The sequence below is a fragment of the Dendropsophus ebraccatus genome, chromosome 9 (assembly GCF_027789765.1).
Source record: "Dendropsophus ebraccatus isolate aDenEbr1 chromosome 9, aDenEbr1.pat, whole genome shotgun sequence".
In the NCBI taxonomy this organism is placed as follows: domain Eukaryota; kingdom Metazoa; phylum Chordata; class Amphibia; order Anura; family Hylidae; genus Dendropsophus; species Dendropsophus ebraccatus.
In genome coordinates, this window is record NC_091462.1 from 38965106 (window position 1) to 38987339 (window position 22234).

General features: G+C 41.0%; 1 protein-coding gene across 4 annotated transcripts in view; it reads right to left on the minus strand.

Annotated features, from left to right (window-relative positions):
* ZNF385B (zinc finger protein 385B) overlaps positions 1-22234 on the minus strand; it is a 413608-nt gene that overhangs the window by 111583 nt on the left and 279791 nt on the right. For all 4 annotated transcript variants that reach the window (XM_069985183.1, XM_069985182.1, XM_069985179.1 and 1 more), the window contains one exon: positions 539-681. In XM_069985183.1, the coding sequence (XP_069841284.1) occupies positions 539-681 (143 nt within the window). The remainder of the gene's footprint in view (positions 1-538; positions 682-22234) is intronic.

Below are 22234 nucleotides of genomic sequence, written 5' to 3' on the forward strand. Positions count from 1 at the left end.
TGTTAATAAGCTATCTGGAAGTGAAAGGTACCTAATAACTGTCAACCACATCTTCTTCTCCCGACGCATCTTGTGTCATTGTCAGAGCGGAGAGCAGGCCTGATGATCGTCTTCCTCTTAGGCATCTTCCAGTGAATTGAATGGGAGAGTAAAAGGCTATGGTGCGCATGCGCACCAGCAGCCATTTTATTGGCTGGAGGGCATCACATGGCTTCCTGTTTGCTTATCCTCATTGGCTGAGCAAGTTGGAAGCCATGTGATGCGATCCAGACAATGAAAAGGCTGTCAGTGCGCATGTGCACCAGTAGCCTTTTCCTTCCCCATTCACTTCACTGGAACCCAGAAGCAAGAGAGATCCGAAGGCGCCGACCGGAGCTGACGGGGACGTGGCCGCGGGAGATTCAAGCGGCGATTGTCACCAGAGGGATGGTAAGTATAGAATGTGTGTTTCTGTTTTTTTCTTCTGTAAAGCCAGAGTTGTCCTTTAAGAACAATTTCATGTTGACTGGTTCTTATACATAAGAATAAATGCACTCACTGTGTTGAAGTTTGGGAAGAGTCCAACAGCCGGACTATTTTCCATTGGAAATGACACAAACGGCTTCATATCCAAGGACGGTTGCACCATAAGGCTCGGGGTCCGAACTAATGCAGGGAGAGCGGTGGTGTGACATGTACTACCTGGCAACATAACAATAGTTACATTAGATATGCAAATAACAATTTTTAATTTTATCAAAGCTTCGATAAAGGGGTCCCCACACCCTCTAAAATCAGTGGCAACAGTGTGGCAAATAACAAAGTAACAAAATACATATAAATATGCAGGCATCCAAGAGTTAATATGTATAATGAAAAAAAATAATACAATAATAAAACTAATACAAAACATTATATATATTATGCAATGGAAAGAAGGTGCGGATCCAGCACTCCAAGGTAAGTTAAAAATCTTATATTTTATTCAATCATGTTAAAATACAGCAGAGCTATGTGTGCTGTGTGGCCCAGTAGATTGACGCGTTTCGCGCATGCGCGCTTAGTCATAATCGGTTTAGTCATAATCGATTATGACTAAGCGCGCATGCGCGAAACGCGTCAATCTACTGGGCCACACAGCACACATAGCTCTGCTGTATTTTAACATGATTGAATAAAATATAAGATTTTTAACTTACCTTGGAGTGCTGGATCCGCACCTTCTTTCCATTCCATTCACCCATTGACGGCTAGCCACCGCCTGGAACCGTGCACCCTCCCTCAATGCATTGATATCCGAACTATACAACAACAAGGTGAGCTGATCTCCATTTTTTCACTTTCCATATATTATGCAACATTGTGTAGTATGAAGAATAAAGGGAAGAGAGAAGGGGGGGTTATAGGCATTTTTCATTGTCTCATGTGATCAGAAGCATTGTGAAGGAGTCCTGGCTCCAGGACACAGGAGGATAATCTTAATGTTTTTCTATTACTGTCTCATAGAGAGGTTTAGTAAATGGTTATTTATCTAAGATATGGGATTCTGTATACATGGGTCACCAATAATGAGGAGGTGTAGGCCAAGGTATAGGGGTGGGTCTCTTCCAATGAACTATTTAATGTGTGATAAGGAATCATGAGACACTGAAAAATGGCTGGACCAGGGGCAAATAAAGCACTTGTGCCTCGTGTTACCCCCAGTTCGTAGTTTGTACGCTCTCGCGAGCAGGTCTCATGTTTATGATGTATTTTTGTTTATTCTAATTGAATTTTATCATATGCAATTATAACCTTTTTATTGTGTAAAAAAATGTGATGCGGAATCTGTTGGCGCTATACAAGTAAATATTATTATAATTATTAATGTCATAGAAATAAAAACAGAAATAGAAAGGCAAGCTGTGGGGTTGGGGTCTCGGCCACTTGTACTGTAGGTGGCATCACAACCCCATTATATTGAGTGAGAGGCAGAGTCGTGACATAGTGGTTTCAGGTTGTGTGACCAGGAATCATTATGTAGCACTAGCCAATAATTACCAAAACTTAGCTCTAATATTAGACGTAACAAATGAATGAGAATGGTGCTGTTTCTGGAAACAAAATCCTTTTTTTTTTTTTTTTTTTTTAATATGAGATAACCTCTAAGAAGATTTGAAGGATTGCAGCCTGACATGTACAGATTCCATTTTGGTAAATTCATTATTTTGATGCAAAGCCCGTTTGCATGTTAAACATAGAAGAGGATTTCTTATGTATTCCAGGTTTACTAGAATGCCAACAGGAGGTGTCCCGAAGTCGATACCTGTGATCTCTCACAGCATAATGACCTAAGATGCTTCTCAGTATAAAACTTTCAACATCAGCGTGATATCGGTCTTAGCAGAAAGATCAATATGTTATCACAAAAGCAAATGAAACTTGACTGATTGGAAAAAAAACCTTCTAACATGGAGATTTTAACAGCTGCCATAAATTCTGATCATGTAGACCCCGAAGTGAACATTGTTATTTTAGGTGACTTTAATGTCGTATTTAATGATATATATAAATCACCTATATGCAATATAAAGGTCCTTGAGAAAGTCTGATCAAGTTGTCTATACATTTCAGAAATATACTAGTTCTAAAATAATGATATAATTCTACTGTGGGGAAAATAAGTATTTGATACACAGACAATTTTTTTCCAACCTACAAAACATGGAGAGGTCTGTAAATTTTATCGCAGGTACATATCAACTGTGGGAGACAGAATTGATGAAAAAAAATTCCTAAAAACCACATTGTATGATTTTTAAAGAATTAAGTTGCATTCTGATGCATAAAATAAGTTTTTGATTACCTACCAACCAGCAATTGAGTTTCTCACAGACCTGTTAGTTTTTCTTTAAGATGCTTCTCCTATTTTTAACTCATTAACTGTACTAACTGGATCTGTTGGAACTCTTTGGGTGAGATTTATCAAAGGGTGTAAAATTTAGACTGGTGCAAACTGCCCACAGCAACCAATCACAGCTCAGCTTCCAGCTCTGGTGAAAGAAAAGAGGAGCTGTGATTGGTTGCTGTGGCAAGTTTGCACCAGCCTAAATTTTACACCCTTTGATAAATCTCCCCCTTTACCTGTATAAGAAAATACTTGTCCACACACTCGATCAATCAATCACACTCCAACCTCTCCACCATGGCCAAGACCAAAGAGCTGTCTAAGGACACAGGGGACAAAATTGTAATGGGCAAGAAGCTTGGTGAGAAAGAAATGGTTGGCACAAATATAAGATAATGGAAGAAATACAAAATGACTGTCAATCTTCCTTGTTTTGGAGCTCCATGCAAAATCTCTTTTGTGAGATAAGGATGATTCTGAAAAAGCTCCGAAATCAGACCAGAACTAGATGGGAGGATGTGGTCAATTACCTAAAGAGAACTGGGACAACAGTCTTAAAGATTACCATTAGTAACACACTATGCAACCATGGATTAAAATCCTAAAGGATATGCAAGATCCCCCTGCTCATACCAGCACTTGTCCAGGCCCATTTGAAGTTCACCAATGACCATCTGGATCATCCACAGGAGGCATGGAAGAAGGTCATGTGGCCAGAAGAAATTAAACTAGAACATTCACCAGGTTTGGAGGAAGAAGAAGGATAAGTACAGAAGGGAGGATGGATGGGGCCATGTTTTGTGAGATTTTGGCCAACAACCTCCTTCCCTCAGTAAGAGCATGGAAATAGATTGTGGCTGGACCTTTCAGCTTGACAATGACCGAAAATACATAGCCAGGGCAACTAAGAAGTGGCTCTGTAAGGAGCATTTCAAGATCCTGAAGTGGTCTAGCCAGTCTCCAGACCTAAACCCAATAGAAAATCTGTGAAAGGGAGCTTAAAATGCACAGTGACAGCCCCAAAACCTGAAAGATCTGGAGAAGATCTGTATGGAGGAGTGGGACATACTTGCAAACTTGATCAAGAACTACAGGAAACATCTGACCTCTGTAATTTCAAACACAGGTGTCAAAAGTGCCAAATGTCAACTTATCAGCTGTCTGCCTTTTAACTTATTGCCGCCCCACTCTGGGTGCTGGTAAAAGCTGGATCCAATCCTGGGAAACTGGAAAAGTTTCCCAGGACTGCATCCAACTTTTACCAGGCACCTGGGGAGGAGCTGCACTGAGTTGAAAGGCAACTGGTTGATAAGTAGACTACTCAGCTAAGTGCTTCACTTTGTTATTACTGTAAATTTGCTCATCTCTAGTCATTATTAAAAAGCATACAATGTTACAATGACCAAATCTACCATAGGAAAAAAATAATCTGAAGCTGACTGTGACTCCTAGATGACAGTTTTTAGGCATGCTTTTCAAACTGTGCAGAGATCATTATGCTGGAGGGGATTTATGAAATCACCTAATGTGAATGGTGGATCCTATGTTATCTATATAATGGTATCATCTTTCAATGTAATCTTCCCTGTGACTGCCACCAAAAAATGATCTCTACAGAACAGGGTCAGCCTACTATTATGATTATTGGCCAGAATGAAGACTGCTACCTTTCAGGTGTGTATATAGATACTTTTCCCATTTGGCTAATGATGTCATAGAAAAATCCAAGTGAATCCCTTTAAAGGGAAACTATGCAGATGCCAATCTGACAGCATCATGTTATAGAGCAGGAGAAGCTATACAGTATATGCCCATAGCCAACAAGAAATACACTGCAATATAGGTAATATGACTACAAAACTAATGGCATACATGTAGAATCAATGGCTCCAAGTAAATATGACATGTCTATGTGTAAAAAAATAAAAAATAAAATCAGACGATTATCTGTAGCACATTGTCGCTATGCCACTTGGACTGAAAACAAGTTTATTCCTCACGGAGCAGGAGAATTCCCTAAAGAGAGATTATTGCAAATGTAACAAAATGCTGATTGGGTTATTCACGGAACAGAAACGTATCTACAACTCCCACAGCTTCTCAGACAAAGAACGCACTATATTTAGGATACGACTCACAACTTTAATTATAAATAACTATTGGAATAAAACGTAAGCAGTCAAATAATATAAAAGGTCCTGAAACCTTCATTATAAGGACATTCTAGTATATTCTGGCAAATAATGCTAAGTAATTGGCTTCCTTAGCTGGATTCGCTGCCTTTTATGGTAGAGCTTGTACTTGGCAAATACATTTTCCTTTCACTCGGCTCCAATGAAATTCATGGATTGTAGATAGGAATTACTCTGCATAATTAATTGCTCATCACAGGAGTCTTTCATTTCATAACTACTTTGCAAATAGCAAAGGAAAAATAATAGGTATTAGCAATTTTACTCCATTAAAAATGATTATGCTTTGGAACTAAATGGAAAACACATAAGCAGAAAATTAGTTACATTTGCCCTCATCTTTGTTGTATTCTCTGAACTACATGTCTCGGTAAACATCAGAAAAACATGTCATGGGCAATGCTCCCTCTAAGCTTCAGCCACTGCTGAGCAGAATGACAAGAGAGGTAGGGAATATTCAGGCAAAGTTTGCCAAACTAAAAACTTAACATAGGAAGATCGGTATCTTAGTGTAAAAGCTAATGTAACATTGCAAATTAAATCTAGTGAAACGGAACAGTTAGTGTATCTCTTGCAGATTTAATGCAATATTTACAAATTTAGTTATATTGGTTTACACAGCATGAGATCAGCATCTTTAAGTGATTGCAGTGCAGTTACATCAAGTAACTAGCATGGGGCATCTTCTCTGATCTTAGTGGTTCACTGTTTCTTTCTAAACAGGCCGTGCAATCTTGAAGACTTTTCCCGGCAATGAATCCTGTCTCCAGATTCTACCAGAGAAACATCTTAGGTTCCTTGCGCCAGCCCCTCTGTGCTCCTATATAGTTTTAAAGCCCCTTGCCCCTATTATTATAGTTAATTCCTCCACTGCCAGAATGCCCCTAGTAGTTAAACCCTTCCCCCTTCAGGATGCCCCTAGTATTATAGTTAACCCCTCCCCTTTCCAGGATGCCCCTAGTTTTATAGCTAACTCCTCCCCTTTCCAGGATGCCTCTAGTTTTGTAGTTAACCCCTCCACTGTCAGAATGTCCATAGTAATATAAATACTCCCCTGCGATGCACCTAGTATATTAGTTAAATGACGTCTTGTATTGTAATTAACCTGTCTCCCCAAAGAAATATCCTTAGTCTTTGCCAAGTCCAAGAAATAATGCATCATCCCAATGTAGAATCAGATGTACTAGTGATATTAAGGAATCACCTAATCAGTGCCCAGGAATCACCTGTCACCTGACACCCGTCTGCTGTCCACTGGCTGTTAAGGAAATTCTGTCTCTCATAACAGAGAACCGAGACAGAACACACAAAGTGGGGGTGGGCCTTAGCTAGTACTACTTTATGTACAGAGGAAAGAGTAAGTCTGGGCTATGCACCTGAGCTAATTTGCCTCCTTCAGATGGTACACACTGTGCCTGAATCCCCTTTCTGTAACCCCTTCCTTGTTTCAATGTTTTTTTTCATTCTGTTCACATTGCTTCAATAATCTCCTTTCCCTCCCCTCATGCAATCTAAAGTAATGTATTGTAAATCATCCCTAGCATGGTTTACCCTGTTCAGTCCATAGCACTTTCACCAGCATTATGTCATGGCATAGTAGGAAGAAGTAGGTGCTGTGCTGTGACTGGCCAAACACCTCAGGGAAAGGAAGTACCAGTGTGCGCACTACTGGCAAACTGCCCAAGTCTGGTATTGCCACTGAAGTGAAAAGAATGAGGAGTAAGGCTATGTTCACACTACGTAAGTTCCACAGAAATCACAGCTGTTGTTACAAGGGTCGTGATTTCTGTGGTGCTCATGTAGTGCTGCAGGCTGAGGGAATCCCAGCCGGAGTGTATACACATAGTATACAATCCGGCCGGGAAACCTAGCGGCGCCGTAGAAAACCCTATCAGTTCACACAATGGAGCGAGCAGCTCCTGCCGCACACTCCAATGTGTGCTGTGGGGAGTTCTGATGCGGGCGTATCAGAACTCAGCGGCACTAAAGATCATCCGGCCGATACTCCAGTACGGGATGATATTTCCTGAGACTGGCCGTTCCATCCGGCCGGGTCCAGGAATGGCTGGTCTCATACTACGTGTGACCATAGACTAACTATGCATCATGGAAGGGGCTCTTAGGGCAGTAAGAGCACTAAAATCAGTGTCACCACTCCTTAATTTTTTTTTAAATCAATTATCATTTTATTTTATGTTTTTAAACCATAGTAACCGGTTACGAGTAGCAAGTCATCCATTAGAATACAAGGTGATTGGTTGATTACAAACAAGTTTCAGAGTTGCATAAACAGATGTGAACTTACTTAACAAGCATTGTACAGATTAACTATACATTTAATATAAATAATGCCTCCTCTAACTGGCCTATGGGCCCCTTCACACTACGGAATCGGCACAGGGATTTGGCTCGGTAACCCCTGCCGGTGGACTCCGCGCATAATTCCCATCTGCTATCTGTTTTAATGGGAGGTTTCGAACACCTCCGTTCTCCGTGCCTCCGCTTTCCACGCCTCTCCACTCTAAGAATTGACGTGCCCGATTCCTATTCTGTAGTGTGAACGGGCCCTAAAATTGGCATGGCTGCATTGTATAGGTTGTATAAGACAGAAAGAGAAGGAGAGAAGAAGACTTGACCAACCCATATCTGTGCCCTGTCCTCTCAGTTTGCCAGGGGCTGTTGCAGACTACTGAGGGGAGTCTGAAAGTTTCAGCCAAAGCATCACCGCTTTAGTTTCAGTGGTTGGGTATTCCACTCTGTATCTATATTTTATTATAAGGAGTCACAATATTCTGCAGAGCTGAGCAGGTATTGTAGCTTCTGGCACCAATGGACTATGGGTCTTTCTTAATTTGATATATTATGTCATAAGAATAGTCTTTATCGTATATGAGAACTGCCATAACCTGAGATGGATCAATGAACACTGTTGGGAAATACAGTCACATTAAGCTCTCAATGCAAACAGAGGAAAGTATACAAACTCTATGTTAATGTTGGCCTGGCCTGACCCATGACCCTAGTGATGCAAGACAGCAGTCCTAAGCAATACATTTGCTAAATAATACATTTTAGTATCTGTATCATCCATTCTTCTTGTTCTGCAGGTTTTGTTTTCCTTCTTGTTTTGCTCAATAATAATAAAAAAAGCGATCAAACTGACTAAATAGCAAGAGAAATATAAAAAATTTATAGCCTTTTCCTAAGTAAGGTAATAACAACATGATGTAACGGGACCAATTGAAATATAACACAATGTTGCAGCAGATCTTGGCTTCTGATATACAATGCATTATTTTCTTTCCAGCAGCAGAAAAAAAATACCGAGATCTCTGTTCTCTGCTACAATGAACTATGATTAAAAGCAGCAGGTGATATATTGCCATTATATTTGCTGGAAAACAATGTAATCTAAAGATTAAATAAATTAGCTGGAATTTTTTAACTCTTGCCTATCACCTTAAGACAAGAGGTATTTATGATGCTCCACTAAGCACAGGATTAGACCAGGGGTGTCAAACCCGCGGCCCTCCAGCTGTTGCAAAACTAAAATTCCCAGCCAAAGTCCAGGCATGAAATTGAGGAGTTTGATACACGTGTATTAGACTAAAGGACTATTTATCACAAAGAGAGAACTGTGTAGGGCATAGTACTGGTGGCTAGAAGGTGCACCACCTGAGCCTCAAATCTGTATAAGCTTGGATAGAAATAAGATGTGCTGCCGGATTACTTGAACTTTTTAACTTGGATGCAGGGCTGTATTTACGACTAGGCACCCGTGCCCAGGGCAGCACCTTGCAGGGGGACAGCAACCAGGGAGCAGGGGGATAGGTCAGGTCTGGTATGGCAGTGTTATCCAGTCACAGTATGGCAGTATTGTTCAGGTCTGGTATGGCGGTATTATCTAGTCACAGTATGGTGGTATTGGTCAGGTCTGGTATGGTGGTGTTATCCAGTCACAGTATGATGGTATTGGTCAGGTCTGGTGTGGCGGTGCTATCCAGTCACAGTATGGTGGTATTGGTCAGGTCTGGTAAGGTGGTGTTATCCTGTCACAGTATGGCAGTATTGGTCAGGTCTCGTGTGGCGGTGTTATCCAGTCACAGTATGGTGGTATTGGTCAGGTCTGGTAAGGTGGTGTTATCCAGTCACAGTATGGTGGTATTGGTCTGGTCTGGTATAGCAGTGTTACCCAGTCACAGTATGGCGGTATTGGTCAGAGCTGGTATGGTAGTGTTATCCAGTCACAGTATGACGGTATTGTCAGGTCTGGTGTGGCGGTGTTATCCAGTCACAGTATGGCGGTATTGGTCAGGTCTGGTATAGCGGTGTTATCCAGTCACAGTATGACGGTATTGGTCAGGTCTGGCGTGGCGGTGTTATCCAGTCACAGTATGGCGGTATTGGTCAGGTCTGGTAAGGTGGTGTTAAATGTGACGCCTGGAGCTATTACCTACCAATCCTGTGGTGAGAATTCCTCCAGACAATATGGAGACTGCTCTAATCATTGATTCAATGTGGAAATTTGTTTATGGTTTAAGCAGGTAAAAAACATGAAAAACGTGATTTAGACAATGTTTCTACATGTAAAGAAATGCATGTGGCCAAAACCACTCACCCATTTCTTGCCCAGATGTATGCCAAAAAATAGCTGGTGTAGACTTTAGTTAAAAATTATGCCAAAAAACACTGGCGGAACACCTTTATAAATGTCCCTCTAAATGCATGGCAACCCCACAAAAGGTGCCAGATACCCCCAACGGTACAGTAAGATGGGTGATATCAGACAGGTCGAGGCCCCCATTTAAGGACTGTTCGGAATCTTGTCATGCCACTATGTTAAAAATAAAGGTGATACCTCCCAAGTAGGATGGGGAAGACCACAGCCAAACAGATGGAGGGACAACTAGACAAGTACATGTGGTGGATAGATCCCAGCAGTGGAGTAGAGGGGACACCAGTATGAATACATTGACTGAACATACGGCAGTGTTACTCAGAAATTCCCTTCAATTAGAGTTACATTTATTTTCTCTGAAGTCACACCATGGAAGTGTTCTATTAAATTACATGGTGGCTTGGTAATTAGGAAATGTAGCGTGCTTTGTCCTCCAAGACAAGCTGGTGACCTGTGAGTGCATATACTGTTACAAAACACATAAAGTATTCATTCCTGGAGCCCGGGGGTATAGCGGAAGAGTTGTGATAAGTCACAAAGGGTTTATAGGTACAAACATCACTCACAAAAGGTTGGACAATGAATACATAATCAAACTTAGATGAGGAAGCTTAATGGTTAGATTTAGCTAAGCCAAGGAACACAAAGCCTTTGTCTTGATGAGCAAATCTGAGATCAACGTTAATTAAGAATTTCTTCACTTTCATAAAAAGGTTAATAAGAAGGACTTCTTCACAATCAGCTCCTAAGCCGCGAATTAAACAATACAGAGAAGACAAAGGCTCACAGGCGCTGTACAGTTTCTAATAAGGTACTTGTATACTGATTAAGCAACAACAGCAATCTTCTCTCTTACATACTGGAGCTTGTTTATATGAAGTGTATCCATGGGGGAAGAGTGTACAGGAGTTGATAGCATTGGGGCATTTTGCTCAATGGCTTGGGGTTCATGATGTTGTTGATCACCAATCTTATTGTATCTATATACTTTAAGGCATGGCTCTCCAAATTGCGGCCCTCCAGCCGTTGCAATACTACATTTGCCATCACGCCTGAACAGCCAAATCTAAAGCTTTATCTGTCCGGGGATGATGGGAATTGTGGTTTTGCAACAGCTGTGGGCCGCAGTTTGGAGACCTATACTTTCAAGTATCTTTATGGAGTACCAGCACTTCTAGTGGATAAATAGGGTGTCTATGCACACAATCCACCTCTATGGAAGTTCTCCATGGAACAAATTCATTCATTGGTTGATAGGTGGAACCCCGTGGCCTGAAGATAGTCACTTGTTCGCACTCCTGCAGCACCTGCTCCCTCAGCCAGCAGGGGTCACTTTGTTCTGTGATGAAGTCATAGGAGAAAGGGGATGCCATTGCCACCTAGACGGCTGACCAGCCAGTCTGCAGTCGAGGACATCAAGGCATCAGGAATCAAGCTCAATATCCAATAAAGTACCAGGGTGGAAAAATTAAGTTAGACACTAACAGTCTGTTAATGCATTTTATGTTTCTTGGCTCTATAACTTTGTTTGGTATTTAAGGTTACTTTGGCTTTCTAAATTTGGGTAACTTTGATCTGTATTTTGGTTGTGACCTTAGCTAGTTGACTACTCTTTGCCCATTCCATATCCTCTGGGTTTGTATGTATAATCTGTCACCTGACTCTGGAAATGCATCAAAGTCCATTATGCCTTGCAGGGCACTGTTGCTGAATACTTAAAATTCTGCTACAATAAGTGCTGTTGGATTTTGGTAACCCTTTTAAATCCTTCGGTCAGGTCTCATTCCAAGATCCCAGTGTTCATAATACATTGCCAGCAGCACGTCTCCCCGTGTAAAAGGGTGGATATGGTGGCACCAATGACAGAAGAGAGCAGTGTTCAGAATGAATTAAGAATCATTTAGGCATCCTTTCACTGTCTAAAGCAGGGGTGGGGAAACTTTTCCATGTCGAGGGCCGGTCGGGCATTAATAAAATCATTTGAGGGCCGCACTCAATGTTATACCATACGTGGCAGTTAGTAGCGTGGGTTTGCAGCACCCGGGGCAAGGCAAAGTATTGTTCCCCTAGTGCCCCTGCTATTGTAGTTAACCCTCTGTGATGCTCTTTGTACCTGATGTGAATCCTTAGTGATTCCCAGTAGCCAGAGTTAACCCCCAGTGATGCCCCTAGTAGCCTAATTAACCACCCCAGTCATGTCTTTGGTAGCCTAGTTAACCCCCTCAGTCATGTCCCTGGTGGCCTAGTTAGCCCCCCAGTCATGTCCCTGGTGGCCTAGTTAGCCCCCCAGTCATGTCCCTGGTGGCCTAGTTAGCCCCCCAGTCATGCCCCTGGTAGCCTAGTTAACCCCCTCAGTCATGTCCCTGGTAGCCTAGTTAACCCCCCAGTCATGTCCCTGGTAGCCTAGTTAACCCCCCAGTCATGTCCCTGGTAGACTTATTAAGCCCCTCAGTCATGTCCCTGGTAGCAAAGTTATCCCCCAGTGCCTGCCCCAAATATAAAAAAAAATAAACATCCTACTCACCTTTCCTCGGCTCCCACGCTGTCCAGGTCCTCTTCTCCCTTCTCTCTTCTGTGCCGGTCTTCTCCTGCAGGCGGCGCATGATGAAATGACGTTATCGCACGCGGCCCGCAGAAGTCAGAAAACGTGCGCCGCTCTGCTGGGGAAGGAGCCGGCACAGACACAGGAAGATGTTGTGTATGCCGGCTCCTGCCTCACCAGCGCGGGGCACATCACGAGAGCCGCAAACTGCAGGAGACAGAAGATGTGCGCCGCTCTGCTGGGGAAGGAGCCGGCACTCACAGCATCCTCCTGGCAGCTGTCACAGACACAGGAAGATGCGGTGAGTGTCGGCTCCTTCTCCTCCAGAGTGCCACACGTCACAGGGGAGCCGCGGGCCGCATCCGGAGGTGTCAGGCGCCGGATGCGGCCCACGGGCCGGAGGTTCTCCACGCCTGGTCTAAAGGTTCCTCTCAACAACTGCCGATTGACTCTTATATTAGGCGGCCATCTTCCTATATAAAAGACCCTTTTCATTCTGAATAAAATAAATATGGTCTACTGGTCCTATGTAGGGATCAGTGGATATGTGGATAATATTCATTACTATAAATCTTAACGTTTATAGGGAAAATACAGTTTCTCAGTTAGAGGGACAATGGATCTGGAATCTAGATTTATTTTAAAGATGAGAATATTTCCCACAGATATCGCCAGCTTCAAAACTCTACTGACATTTAATGGTCTACTATCGGTACCACAAAAAATTTCCTATCTATCTATCTATCTATCTAATAAATGGTTTGCTTTTGTTTGCTTCACTCTTTGAACAGTGATATTTTTTGTTCTGCATACTGTATATATCAATGCAAATCTGTGTGCACATGCAGCCGAGCTTCAGACTATCTGGATACAGCTGACTGACTAAATGCTCAGAGAAAAGCTGAAACGTTGAAGCTTGAAATGAATACACAGAACTACAATGCTCAGCCCTGTTAGTGGATGTCAGTTATCTTCTTTGTTTTTACTATCAAATATATGAAAATAGATGAGAGCGGCGGTCTGGGTCATAATCCAGTCTTACTTTATCATTGATAGAAATGTTACATTTCTTTGAACGCGCCCAGACTAAGCTTTATTTTCTTGTTTATGCCAGCTGGTTTCTCTAACACTATTTTCATATCAATGAGGTATCAACCCGCGACTAAGAGATGAATGTTGATTTGATCAACAAATGTTTCTTCAGATGTGTCCATCGTATACAGTTCTGTAGTGGTTCCAGAAATTTCTTTCATAGAAACAGCTACGTTATAATAAACTCAAAGCAGATCAAGTCTCCTTCAATACAAAGGAACCTGCATAATTCCCTTGGACGTACTGCCATTGTGATTGCCATAGACGAGCACTACTTAGAGGGAACATAGCAGAAATCACAAATGAGCAGTAGATATAAGGCGGGCTGGAATGACTACATAGTTACATGTATATTTTTACCAATTAAAAATATGTGAGTCACCAAACATCCCTTTGACTGTTGAATATATAAGGGATAGAGAGGGAGACAAAGGAACACCATAGGGTAAGACCAAAAGGAAGACCAAAGACCAAAAGGAAAGGTGTAAAAAACCAACTCACCCTTTCATGTTGCGTTCAGAGCGCATCTACAGTAGTATTAGCAATATGATGTGGAGTAGCCTTGCCTCTGCTAGCGACCATGGAGCTGAGCCAGTGGATCCAGGGATGAAGGAGTAGTCCTTAGTGTAGGACGCTTGAACAGCAGAAAGCAGCCATGGCACTAACTAGATGGTATGTAGTGTGTCCAATATGAAGTAGGAGATCAGATACTTTTATTGCAGTCTCTTAGAACAACACATTTTGAGGTGCAGGTCCTCTTTCTCATGTTACAGAGACAAGCGGGTATACATAAACTTTTTTAAAAAGTGTGTGGGGCGTGAATAGGGAGGGAGATTTTTAGATTTTTTTTTAATATTCTTTTAAAATGACTAAAGGGAATGTTGATTTTTCCATTGTCTTACATGCGAACTTCTGTAGTCTATATAACTATTGCTGTCGACTTATAAAAGGTTCTAGTTAAAACATTATGATGTTCACTGTACAGTTTTACGTCCAGGTATTCAATTCTTGTGAAAGAATAGAAAGCTGTAAAGGATGTATTTTCGTTGAGGTAAGCCTAAATGTTTTTCCTTCATTTAGTGTGCCGTCCCAAGGAACACTAAGTCATCTATGTATCTTTTAAAAAGACGAATACTGGAGGACCAGGGAGAGTTAGAGGTTATGAATTAATTTTTAAAACAGCCCATGTAACTATTAGCATGGCTTGGTGCGAAACATGTGCCCATCGCCGTTCCTCTGATTTTTTCGAAAATTAATCCTTCAAAACAAAAAATATTGTGGGTAAGGATGAAAGATATGCTTTTAGGATAAAAATTTTTTTGTCTCTCAGGGATAGTTTTATCATTGCAAACAATTAGAATGAATGCTTGTCACTGCTAACTTCTTGCCTGAGGTTTAGCAAGGTGTGTGAATGGAAAACTGGAGGACATTAAACTGCAAAATATAGCGGAGGTGCTCAACGCATAGAAAAAGTCTCTATATGCTCTTGTACTGTAGAAAGACATGGCATTCACCATAAATTCGTGCAAATGTAGAAAACTTCATTTTATAACTGGTGTTGGGATGTAGACTAGCGAGTGATGATCATTTCCCGCACACTCCTTAGGCACGCTTCTTTTTGGCCTAAATCGTGCCTTAGGTGCGTGTGCGAAACGAATGTTGCCCACTAGTCCACATCGCAACACCAGTTATGAAATAAAGTTTTATACCTTTACACGCATAGATTTATCATTACCTAGGACAAAAGCCACGCATTCTAGACCACTGTTGTGAGGGAAGTTAGAGTAGAGGGCTAAGACATCTAAAGTCATCTAGAGATAGTTTGGGGACTTTTAGGAGTCTTTTAGTTAGGAATCTAAACCAATGACATATTTCTGTAATGTAAGATCAACATAATGTTATAAATTTCTACTGACAGATGAAGTGCCCGCAATAATGGCTTGACCAGGTGGACATAAAGGGTCTTTATCTTTATGATAAAAAGGCAGAGAAGGGTTATCCAAAAGCATGTATTTCTTTTTCTGGCAGACCACCAACAGTTTGAGCATTGTTAACCAAAAGTTGAAGTTGCTCCTGAAAAGTTGATGAGGGATTGATCGTCAATATTTCATAGTAATCTGTGTCTGACAATATATTAAGGGCTTCTTTGATATATTGTTCAATAGTTAGTGCATGTTCTGTAGCGCTATCCACTTATATAGTAATTGCACTAATGTGTATGTGATGACTAATGTAATGTGATGACTATATGGGAGCTGCGTGTCAGTGAAAACTAATACCTGCATTCAGTTTGTGGTAAAAAAGATATATTATAATGTCTGATCGCGCTCCTGTATTCTCTATTCAATATGTGGTAGTGCTCCTACAACGTTATAGCAATATATATATATATATATATATATATATATATATATATATAGTTATAACATAGTAGGAGCACTACCACATATTGAATAGAGAATATATGAGCGCAATCAGACATTATAATATTTCTTTGATATATTCCAATACCCCCTCCTTTGTCCACACTGCTGATAATGATGTCTTTATTCCTTGTCATCCATTTAATCGTTCCTCTTTTTTTTCCTAGAGAGATTATGGTGATCTTCAGTATTTCGATTTATTATTCTGAGCTCGTTGGCTAAAAGAAAGGAGAAAGTAGGGCAATATGACAAGCTTTTGCTTAAGAGAGAAATTTCTTTCTTTGTTAGACTATAGTCAGAAAGGTTAGAGATTTTCACATTTTGTTCCTCTTGGGAGTTGGTTTTGCTATTGGGGTTACTTTTTTTGATCTCCCCCTCTGTGATCTCTTTTTATTGTTTTCGCTTACCATTCAGGAGGGCAAAATAATGTGTAACTTTGTCTGACAGAGTAAAGGCCCTATTACACGGAACGATTATCAGCAGTATTCGGCCGATATCAGCCGTTACAGCCAATTATCGTTCTGTGTAATAGAAGGCAATGATCAATCGACATGAACGATGGGTTTATATGTTTTTATATCTTTTCTCTTGTGTTATTTACTCTTTGGTGTGTCACATGATCAGGTGTATCACACCTTTATAGTGTGTCCTTTTATTGTTTTTTGACTATTATGCATCTCACAGAAAATTGTCTTTGTTTTACAAATTATTTTGTACTCTACTTTATATGTTGAATACGACCTCGAAACGCATTGTTCTAAGAAGTTCCTGACCTACGTCATGACCATCCCACTACTTACTATCTAGTTAGCACCACTGCTGCCTTCCACTGTTTAAGTATCCTACACAGAATACTATTCCTCATTGAATACTATTCCTCCCTGGATTCACTGGCTCGGCTCCATGGTCTCTACTGTTGAGGGTATGCTCTGCAAGAATAATGTGTAAGGAGGAGATGGTGGAGCTGAGCAGGATCCTTTACCTATTGTCATTATGTTTTCCTGTATTATTATCTGCCTTATGCTTTATAAGAGAAATGCATTACCCTTTTTCTCATATTATAAAGGTATGACATACAATAGAATGCCTATTAAAAGAACATGTAGAACCAATAGAGAGTTGCAAGAGTCAATAGAGCAGACAATATGGAAGTCTTAGTTGGACTCATAAAGATAAGCATACTGTACATTGAACATATGTTAAAAAAAATTGAAAACATGAAAGATATAAAGTAGTCTAAAGGTCCCATTCACTTCATACTTTTGTCGGTCATACCCACTGCTTGCAGCAGGTTAGTCCCTCAGTATAAGGGTATGGGACTCCCCCGGCAGTCCACTGTTGGATGATGGAGATATGGAGATAGTGGGTCAGAAGTAATAAAAAAAAAAATCACTGCCCAACCCTATATTCTCTAAGATATAATCCACAGCCAGAGTGGTCTGGCTGTGGCTTAACCATCCCTTTCCCATAGAAAGCACAAGAATGCATGCCTGTGCAGAAAGATCCTCAGTATGGGGAGGTAGGGAGCTGGACTGGAGACTTAAAGGGATACTCCAGCGGGGGGGGGGGGGGGGGGGCACTTTTTTGCTGGTACCCGCGGCGCTCCGGTGCCCACCTTAAGCTGTCTTATCACTTATTTCAGTAGACTTATGGAGACCAGAAGAGGAAACATGAAGGAAGATAAGATATATATCGAATATATAAGAAAATATTTACACTGTAGTAAGGCAAGTATACATAAATAGCCTTTCCTGCAAATCATTTTGTATCCTAAGCAGACTGGTCATTAGAGTAATATCTGAGGCCTATAGCCAAAGAGGAACCATAGTGGTCACAAAAGTAAGTAACTACTCTTTAAATGCCAGGGCTAATGGTATAATAATGATCTTTTCTATACTTTATTCTTAGATCAGCTACAGTATAAGAATGAATCCCTACTGTAGTTGCAGTCACATGACAGAGTCTTCTCCTCTTTGTCCCCATGATAAATTATGTTGCCTATGCGTAGTATTATGTCTCCAAATGTACAGGTGCATCATCAATCCAAAGGCATACTGAAAGTGAAGTTGGAATTTAGATTGTGAGCCCCAGTGGAGACAAGGACCGCTATAAGTGATGACTTTTTTTTTTTAATAACACAGCCCACTCCTGAAAGTGAAGAGGCAACAGAGTGGTGCGCGGCCTCCACCAGGTATTCTGGCAAATAAAATAAGCATTATTTACATCTGGTAACAAGTGAACAGATGTGTCTTTTGTATAGATATATCACCCAAAGCATTGTAGTTGCAGCCACATGACCACCACACCTCCTCTTCCTTATTTCACTTACATTCATTGTATGGTATTGTCTCATCTCCCAATGTACACTCACATCATCATGCCAAAAACATACCGGTTACACAACCCCCTCTTGAAAGTTAAAAGGCAACACAGTTTTTGGACACAATTTTTTCCCCTTTTATTAAAGGGGTATTACCATCACATAACTTTTTCTTAGGAGATAGGTAATGCAAAAAAAAAAAAAAAAGCAATTTTTGCAAATTAATGGCATAAGCAAAATTTGGCCTCTTGGTGTCTCTGTATAGTTCTTAGCTCGTTGCCCATGTTCCCAACCACTGCTGTCAGCTTATGAGAGCGGTTGCCGAGAGTGGTAAGTATAATTTTACTCTCCTTTATAGTCTCCTACTGAAGTCACACACATCTCCTGGACTTGAATTGTCCCTGAACAATCAGCCCCTGATTCAGCTTGGCACTTCTGCATCCACAGCCCCCCCAAATCAAAACCAGGAAGTTAGCTGGGGGCAGTGGTGCCGAACTGAATATTTACCATATATAAATGACCCTTTAAATCCCTTTAATTTATGGGTCCTAAATAACTCTTAGTTACAAACTTATTTTCTATTTCTGTGTATAGTAAATTTCTCAACAACATTTTTTTTTGATCTATAAAATATAGATGGTCCTTCCCTGATAAAAAATGATCCCGTATCTAGTAAAGCACTGCCTGGAATTTTTAGGACCTACAGTAAATGTCAAAACTAAAAAGCCAGAATCATTGAGATGAAAACTAGAGATAAAGGTTTGAGGTCTTCATAGAAGGTCAAACATTCCCGAAGCCGATTCTGTATAAATTCCCCTAATCTGGCATCACAGTGGTTAACTGGAATTTCCTGCATTACAATAGATTGTCTTATAATTCACACAGGCCCAATAAAACTTGACAACATCCATAATGTTTACGAACTTCCAGAATCACAACCTACGTAAACCCTTACAGGAAAGCAGCCAGATGTTCATCACACCATTAACACGTCTCATGTTGAAGGTGAAGTTTGGAGAAGTAACAGACTGTTACCCATGACTTCCATAGAAGTGGATTTATATCAATCTCCTGTAAATTCAATATTATATGAACTCAATTTACCATTATTGCCCTTTATTATTATTACGGCCTATAATTTATGGAGCGTGGCTCAGCTGTTTGTTGCTCTGTGCTGCGGGAAGGAAGGTACGGTGCCGTAAATCTTTCTGCACTGTCTCCTTTTTTTTGTCACTTTGTTTCTCATTTATCTTCTGGGTTGTCAAGTTCTGTTCTGTCTATTAATGAGGAGGAAAGCAGCGTAGTCTAAGGATGGTGTCTGTCTCTTCATAGTGTAAAAAGAATTCGGAAATTGGTAACACAAACATATAAAGTGGACTGATTGCTGGAAAGTGGCTTATACCAGTAATATAGGTAGTAATATAGGTGTCCGACTTTTTATTTATTCTCTTTGGTTAGCGAAATAGCCAATTCATGACTACTTTGCTCTACTACATGTAGGCATTGCATTCATTCCAATTTCATTAACCTGGAATGCAACATGTAAGAAGTTTTGATTGGTGGCTGGTGGTGACCGATCGCTGGACAAGAGAGCCCAGCTGTGCCTGTTCATCATTGTTTAGAGTGACGAAATTCATGTATAGATTCATATAAAATCCATAGATTGCTTGACAATTTTCAGCTCCCACCAAATTACATTTCAGACAAGTGCTGATCAGTACAATCAAGCGGACTCGCTAAACAGCTATATCCATGTTTTCCTGGCAGCTCTAGGGCATCCAACTTCTCCAGCCACCAAGAGTCCAATGGGCAGCTTTTGGGTTCAGTGAATGTTGCCGTACCCAAATAGTTTGGCAAGTCCGCTCAACACTAGTTATCAGTAATTAAACAATGACTTGGCACCTTGCATTACTATTGTATTGCTACTAGTGATGAGCGAATAGTACGCTATTCAAGCTATTTGATTGCGTTTAAATATTCGAACAATAACAAAGTAAAAATTCGCCCTCCCACATCCCCTGGCGCTTTTTTTTCCAGCTAAAAAACATGCAGGGGGGAGGGCCAGGCACTAGGAATAGGCAGGACTTTAAAAAAAAAAAAACCTTTAACTGTGATTGGCTGGCTAAACTATGTCACCTTCTGAGTATAAGAATAGTGGATTTCAGATTCGTGTCAGTTTCTGGTTGGAGCTAGAGAGGAACAGACTGTATACTAGGGAGAGAAAGCTTTTAGGTGAAGTTAGGTAGGAAGGGACCCCCAAAAGCCCTCGTTAGGGCTAAAAGTATAAAAACCAGAGGTTTAGAAGCTTTTGTGAGACAGGCAGTGTGTTCAGACATCTACTGCATACAGTGTATACGGCTGTATACTGTGAGTGTGGGATAATACCTGTTATCTTGCTACTACTGATTTGTGCAGTCTGCATCCTGTAAAGGAATTGAACGGCTCTTTCATTTTATTATTGTAAAAAAAATGATATATCTGGTATATGGCTGTATACTGTGAGTGTGAGATAATACCTGTTATCTCACTACTACTGATTTGCGCAGTCTGCGTCCTGTAAAGGAGTTAAACGGCTGTTTCATTTTATTATTGTAAAAAACAATCATATATCCGGTATAAGGCTGTATACTGTGATTGCGAGATAATACCTGTTATCTTGCTACCACTGATACATATGCAAATGTGTATCACTAAACCGAAACGTACGCTTCTACTTTACGTTCGTAATTTGCTTGTGAATGTTCGGCGAATACGAACCGATCATGAACATTTTTCTTTTGTTCGGGATCCGAACTGAACATTGGGATTAGGGATGGTCTGAACCGAGTTCGGTTCGGGTTCATACGAACCCGAACTCTCGGTAATGATTCCCGCTGTCTGCCCGCTCCGTGCAGCGGGCGGATCCAGCCGGAGGACCGCCTGGAAAATTGTGATACAGCCATAGCCATAGGCTGTATCCCAGTTTTCCAGGCGGTCCTCCCGCTGTATCCACCCGCTCCACGGAGTGGGCAGACAGCGGGAATCTGATGCCGAGCGTTCGGGTTCATACGAACCCAAACCTCGGAGGGTTCGGACCATCCCTAATTGGGATGTTCGCTCATCACTAGTGTTAGATGCAGCCATACATGCTTCCCCTGTTGTCCCATATGCATTCCAGAGGTGTTGGCATAATTTCCTGAGGTTTCATTGTACACTTGGTGACCTCCTAGTGGTCGAATATTGATTTCCAGGTCCTAAGTATTTTTCTCCCATAGACTATAATAGGATTCGATATTCGTTCGAATGTACAAATATTGGGAGCTTTTTGAATCGAATTATCGAATATTTCACTATTCGATCATCTCTTATTGCTACTGCTTATAAAAACAATTTAGTGGTCAACAGATTAGGTGAATTTTAAAACTCTTTGCTGCATATGTTTTGATAGCTTGTTAGTGGAATGATCAGAACTGTAAAAATGAAGGGAACTTCTAAGGGCCTGAGTGTTATGTTGCCTTGGAAAGGAGAAACCCATCGTAGGTTGGTATGTCCAAGTATTATCAAAGTGTATATTTTTATACATTTTAAATATATATATATATATATATATATATATATATATGTGTGTGTGTCAAGGAAAAGGGATGGAGCTATTATGTGGTTAGTGCAATGTCCTGCTGGGATCACTGCTATTCCTGTTCCAATTATTGCTCCGTATAATAGAGACAACGATCAGCCGATGAAAAGATCATCAGCTGATCGTTTCTTTAGGTCTAGACCTAAAATCATCGGCCACCGACCACACATCGCCACGTGTAATAGCAATGCGCGGTTGACAGCTGACGACTGAACAGCAGGGCCAAGGAGTTTTGGTGCCCTAGGCAGAGAAGGCAAATGGCACCCCCCGCAAGCAGAATCGGAGCTCTTCATACAGTATAATGTACTGAATGTTCCCCCACACTGTATTAAGAGCCCTATTACATATGGTAGTTCTCTTATAACAGTCCTACCACCATACAGTAATTACATATTACATGAATACTGCTCTGAAGAAAACAGGAAAATATTACCAATGATGCCATTACATAATACCGCCACACCATGACCGCTATCACTACAGACCCTATAACAGAGTGCAGTTA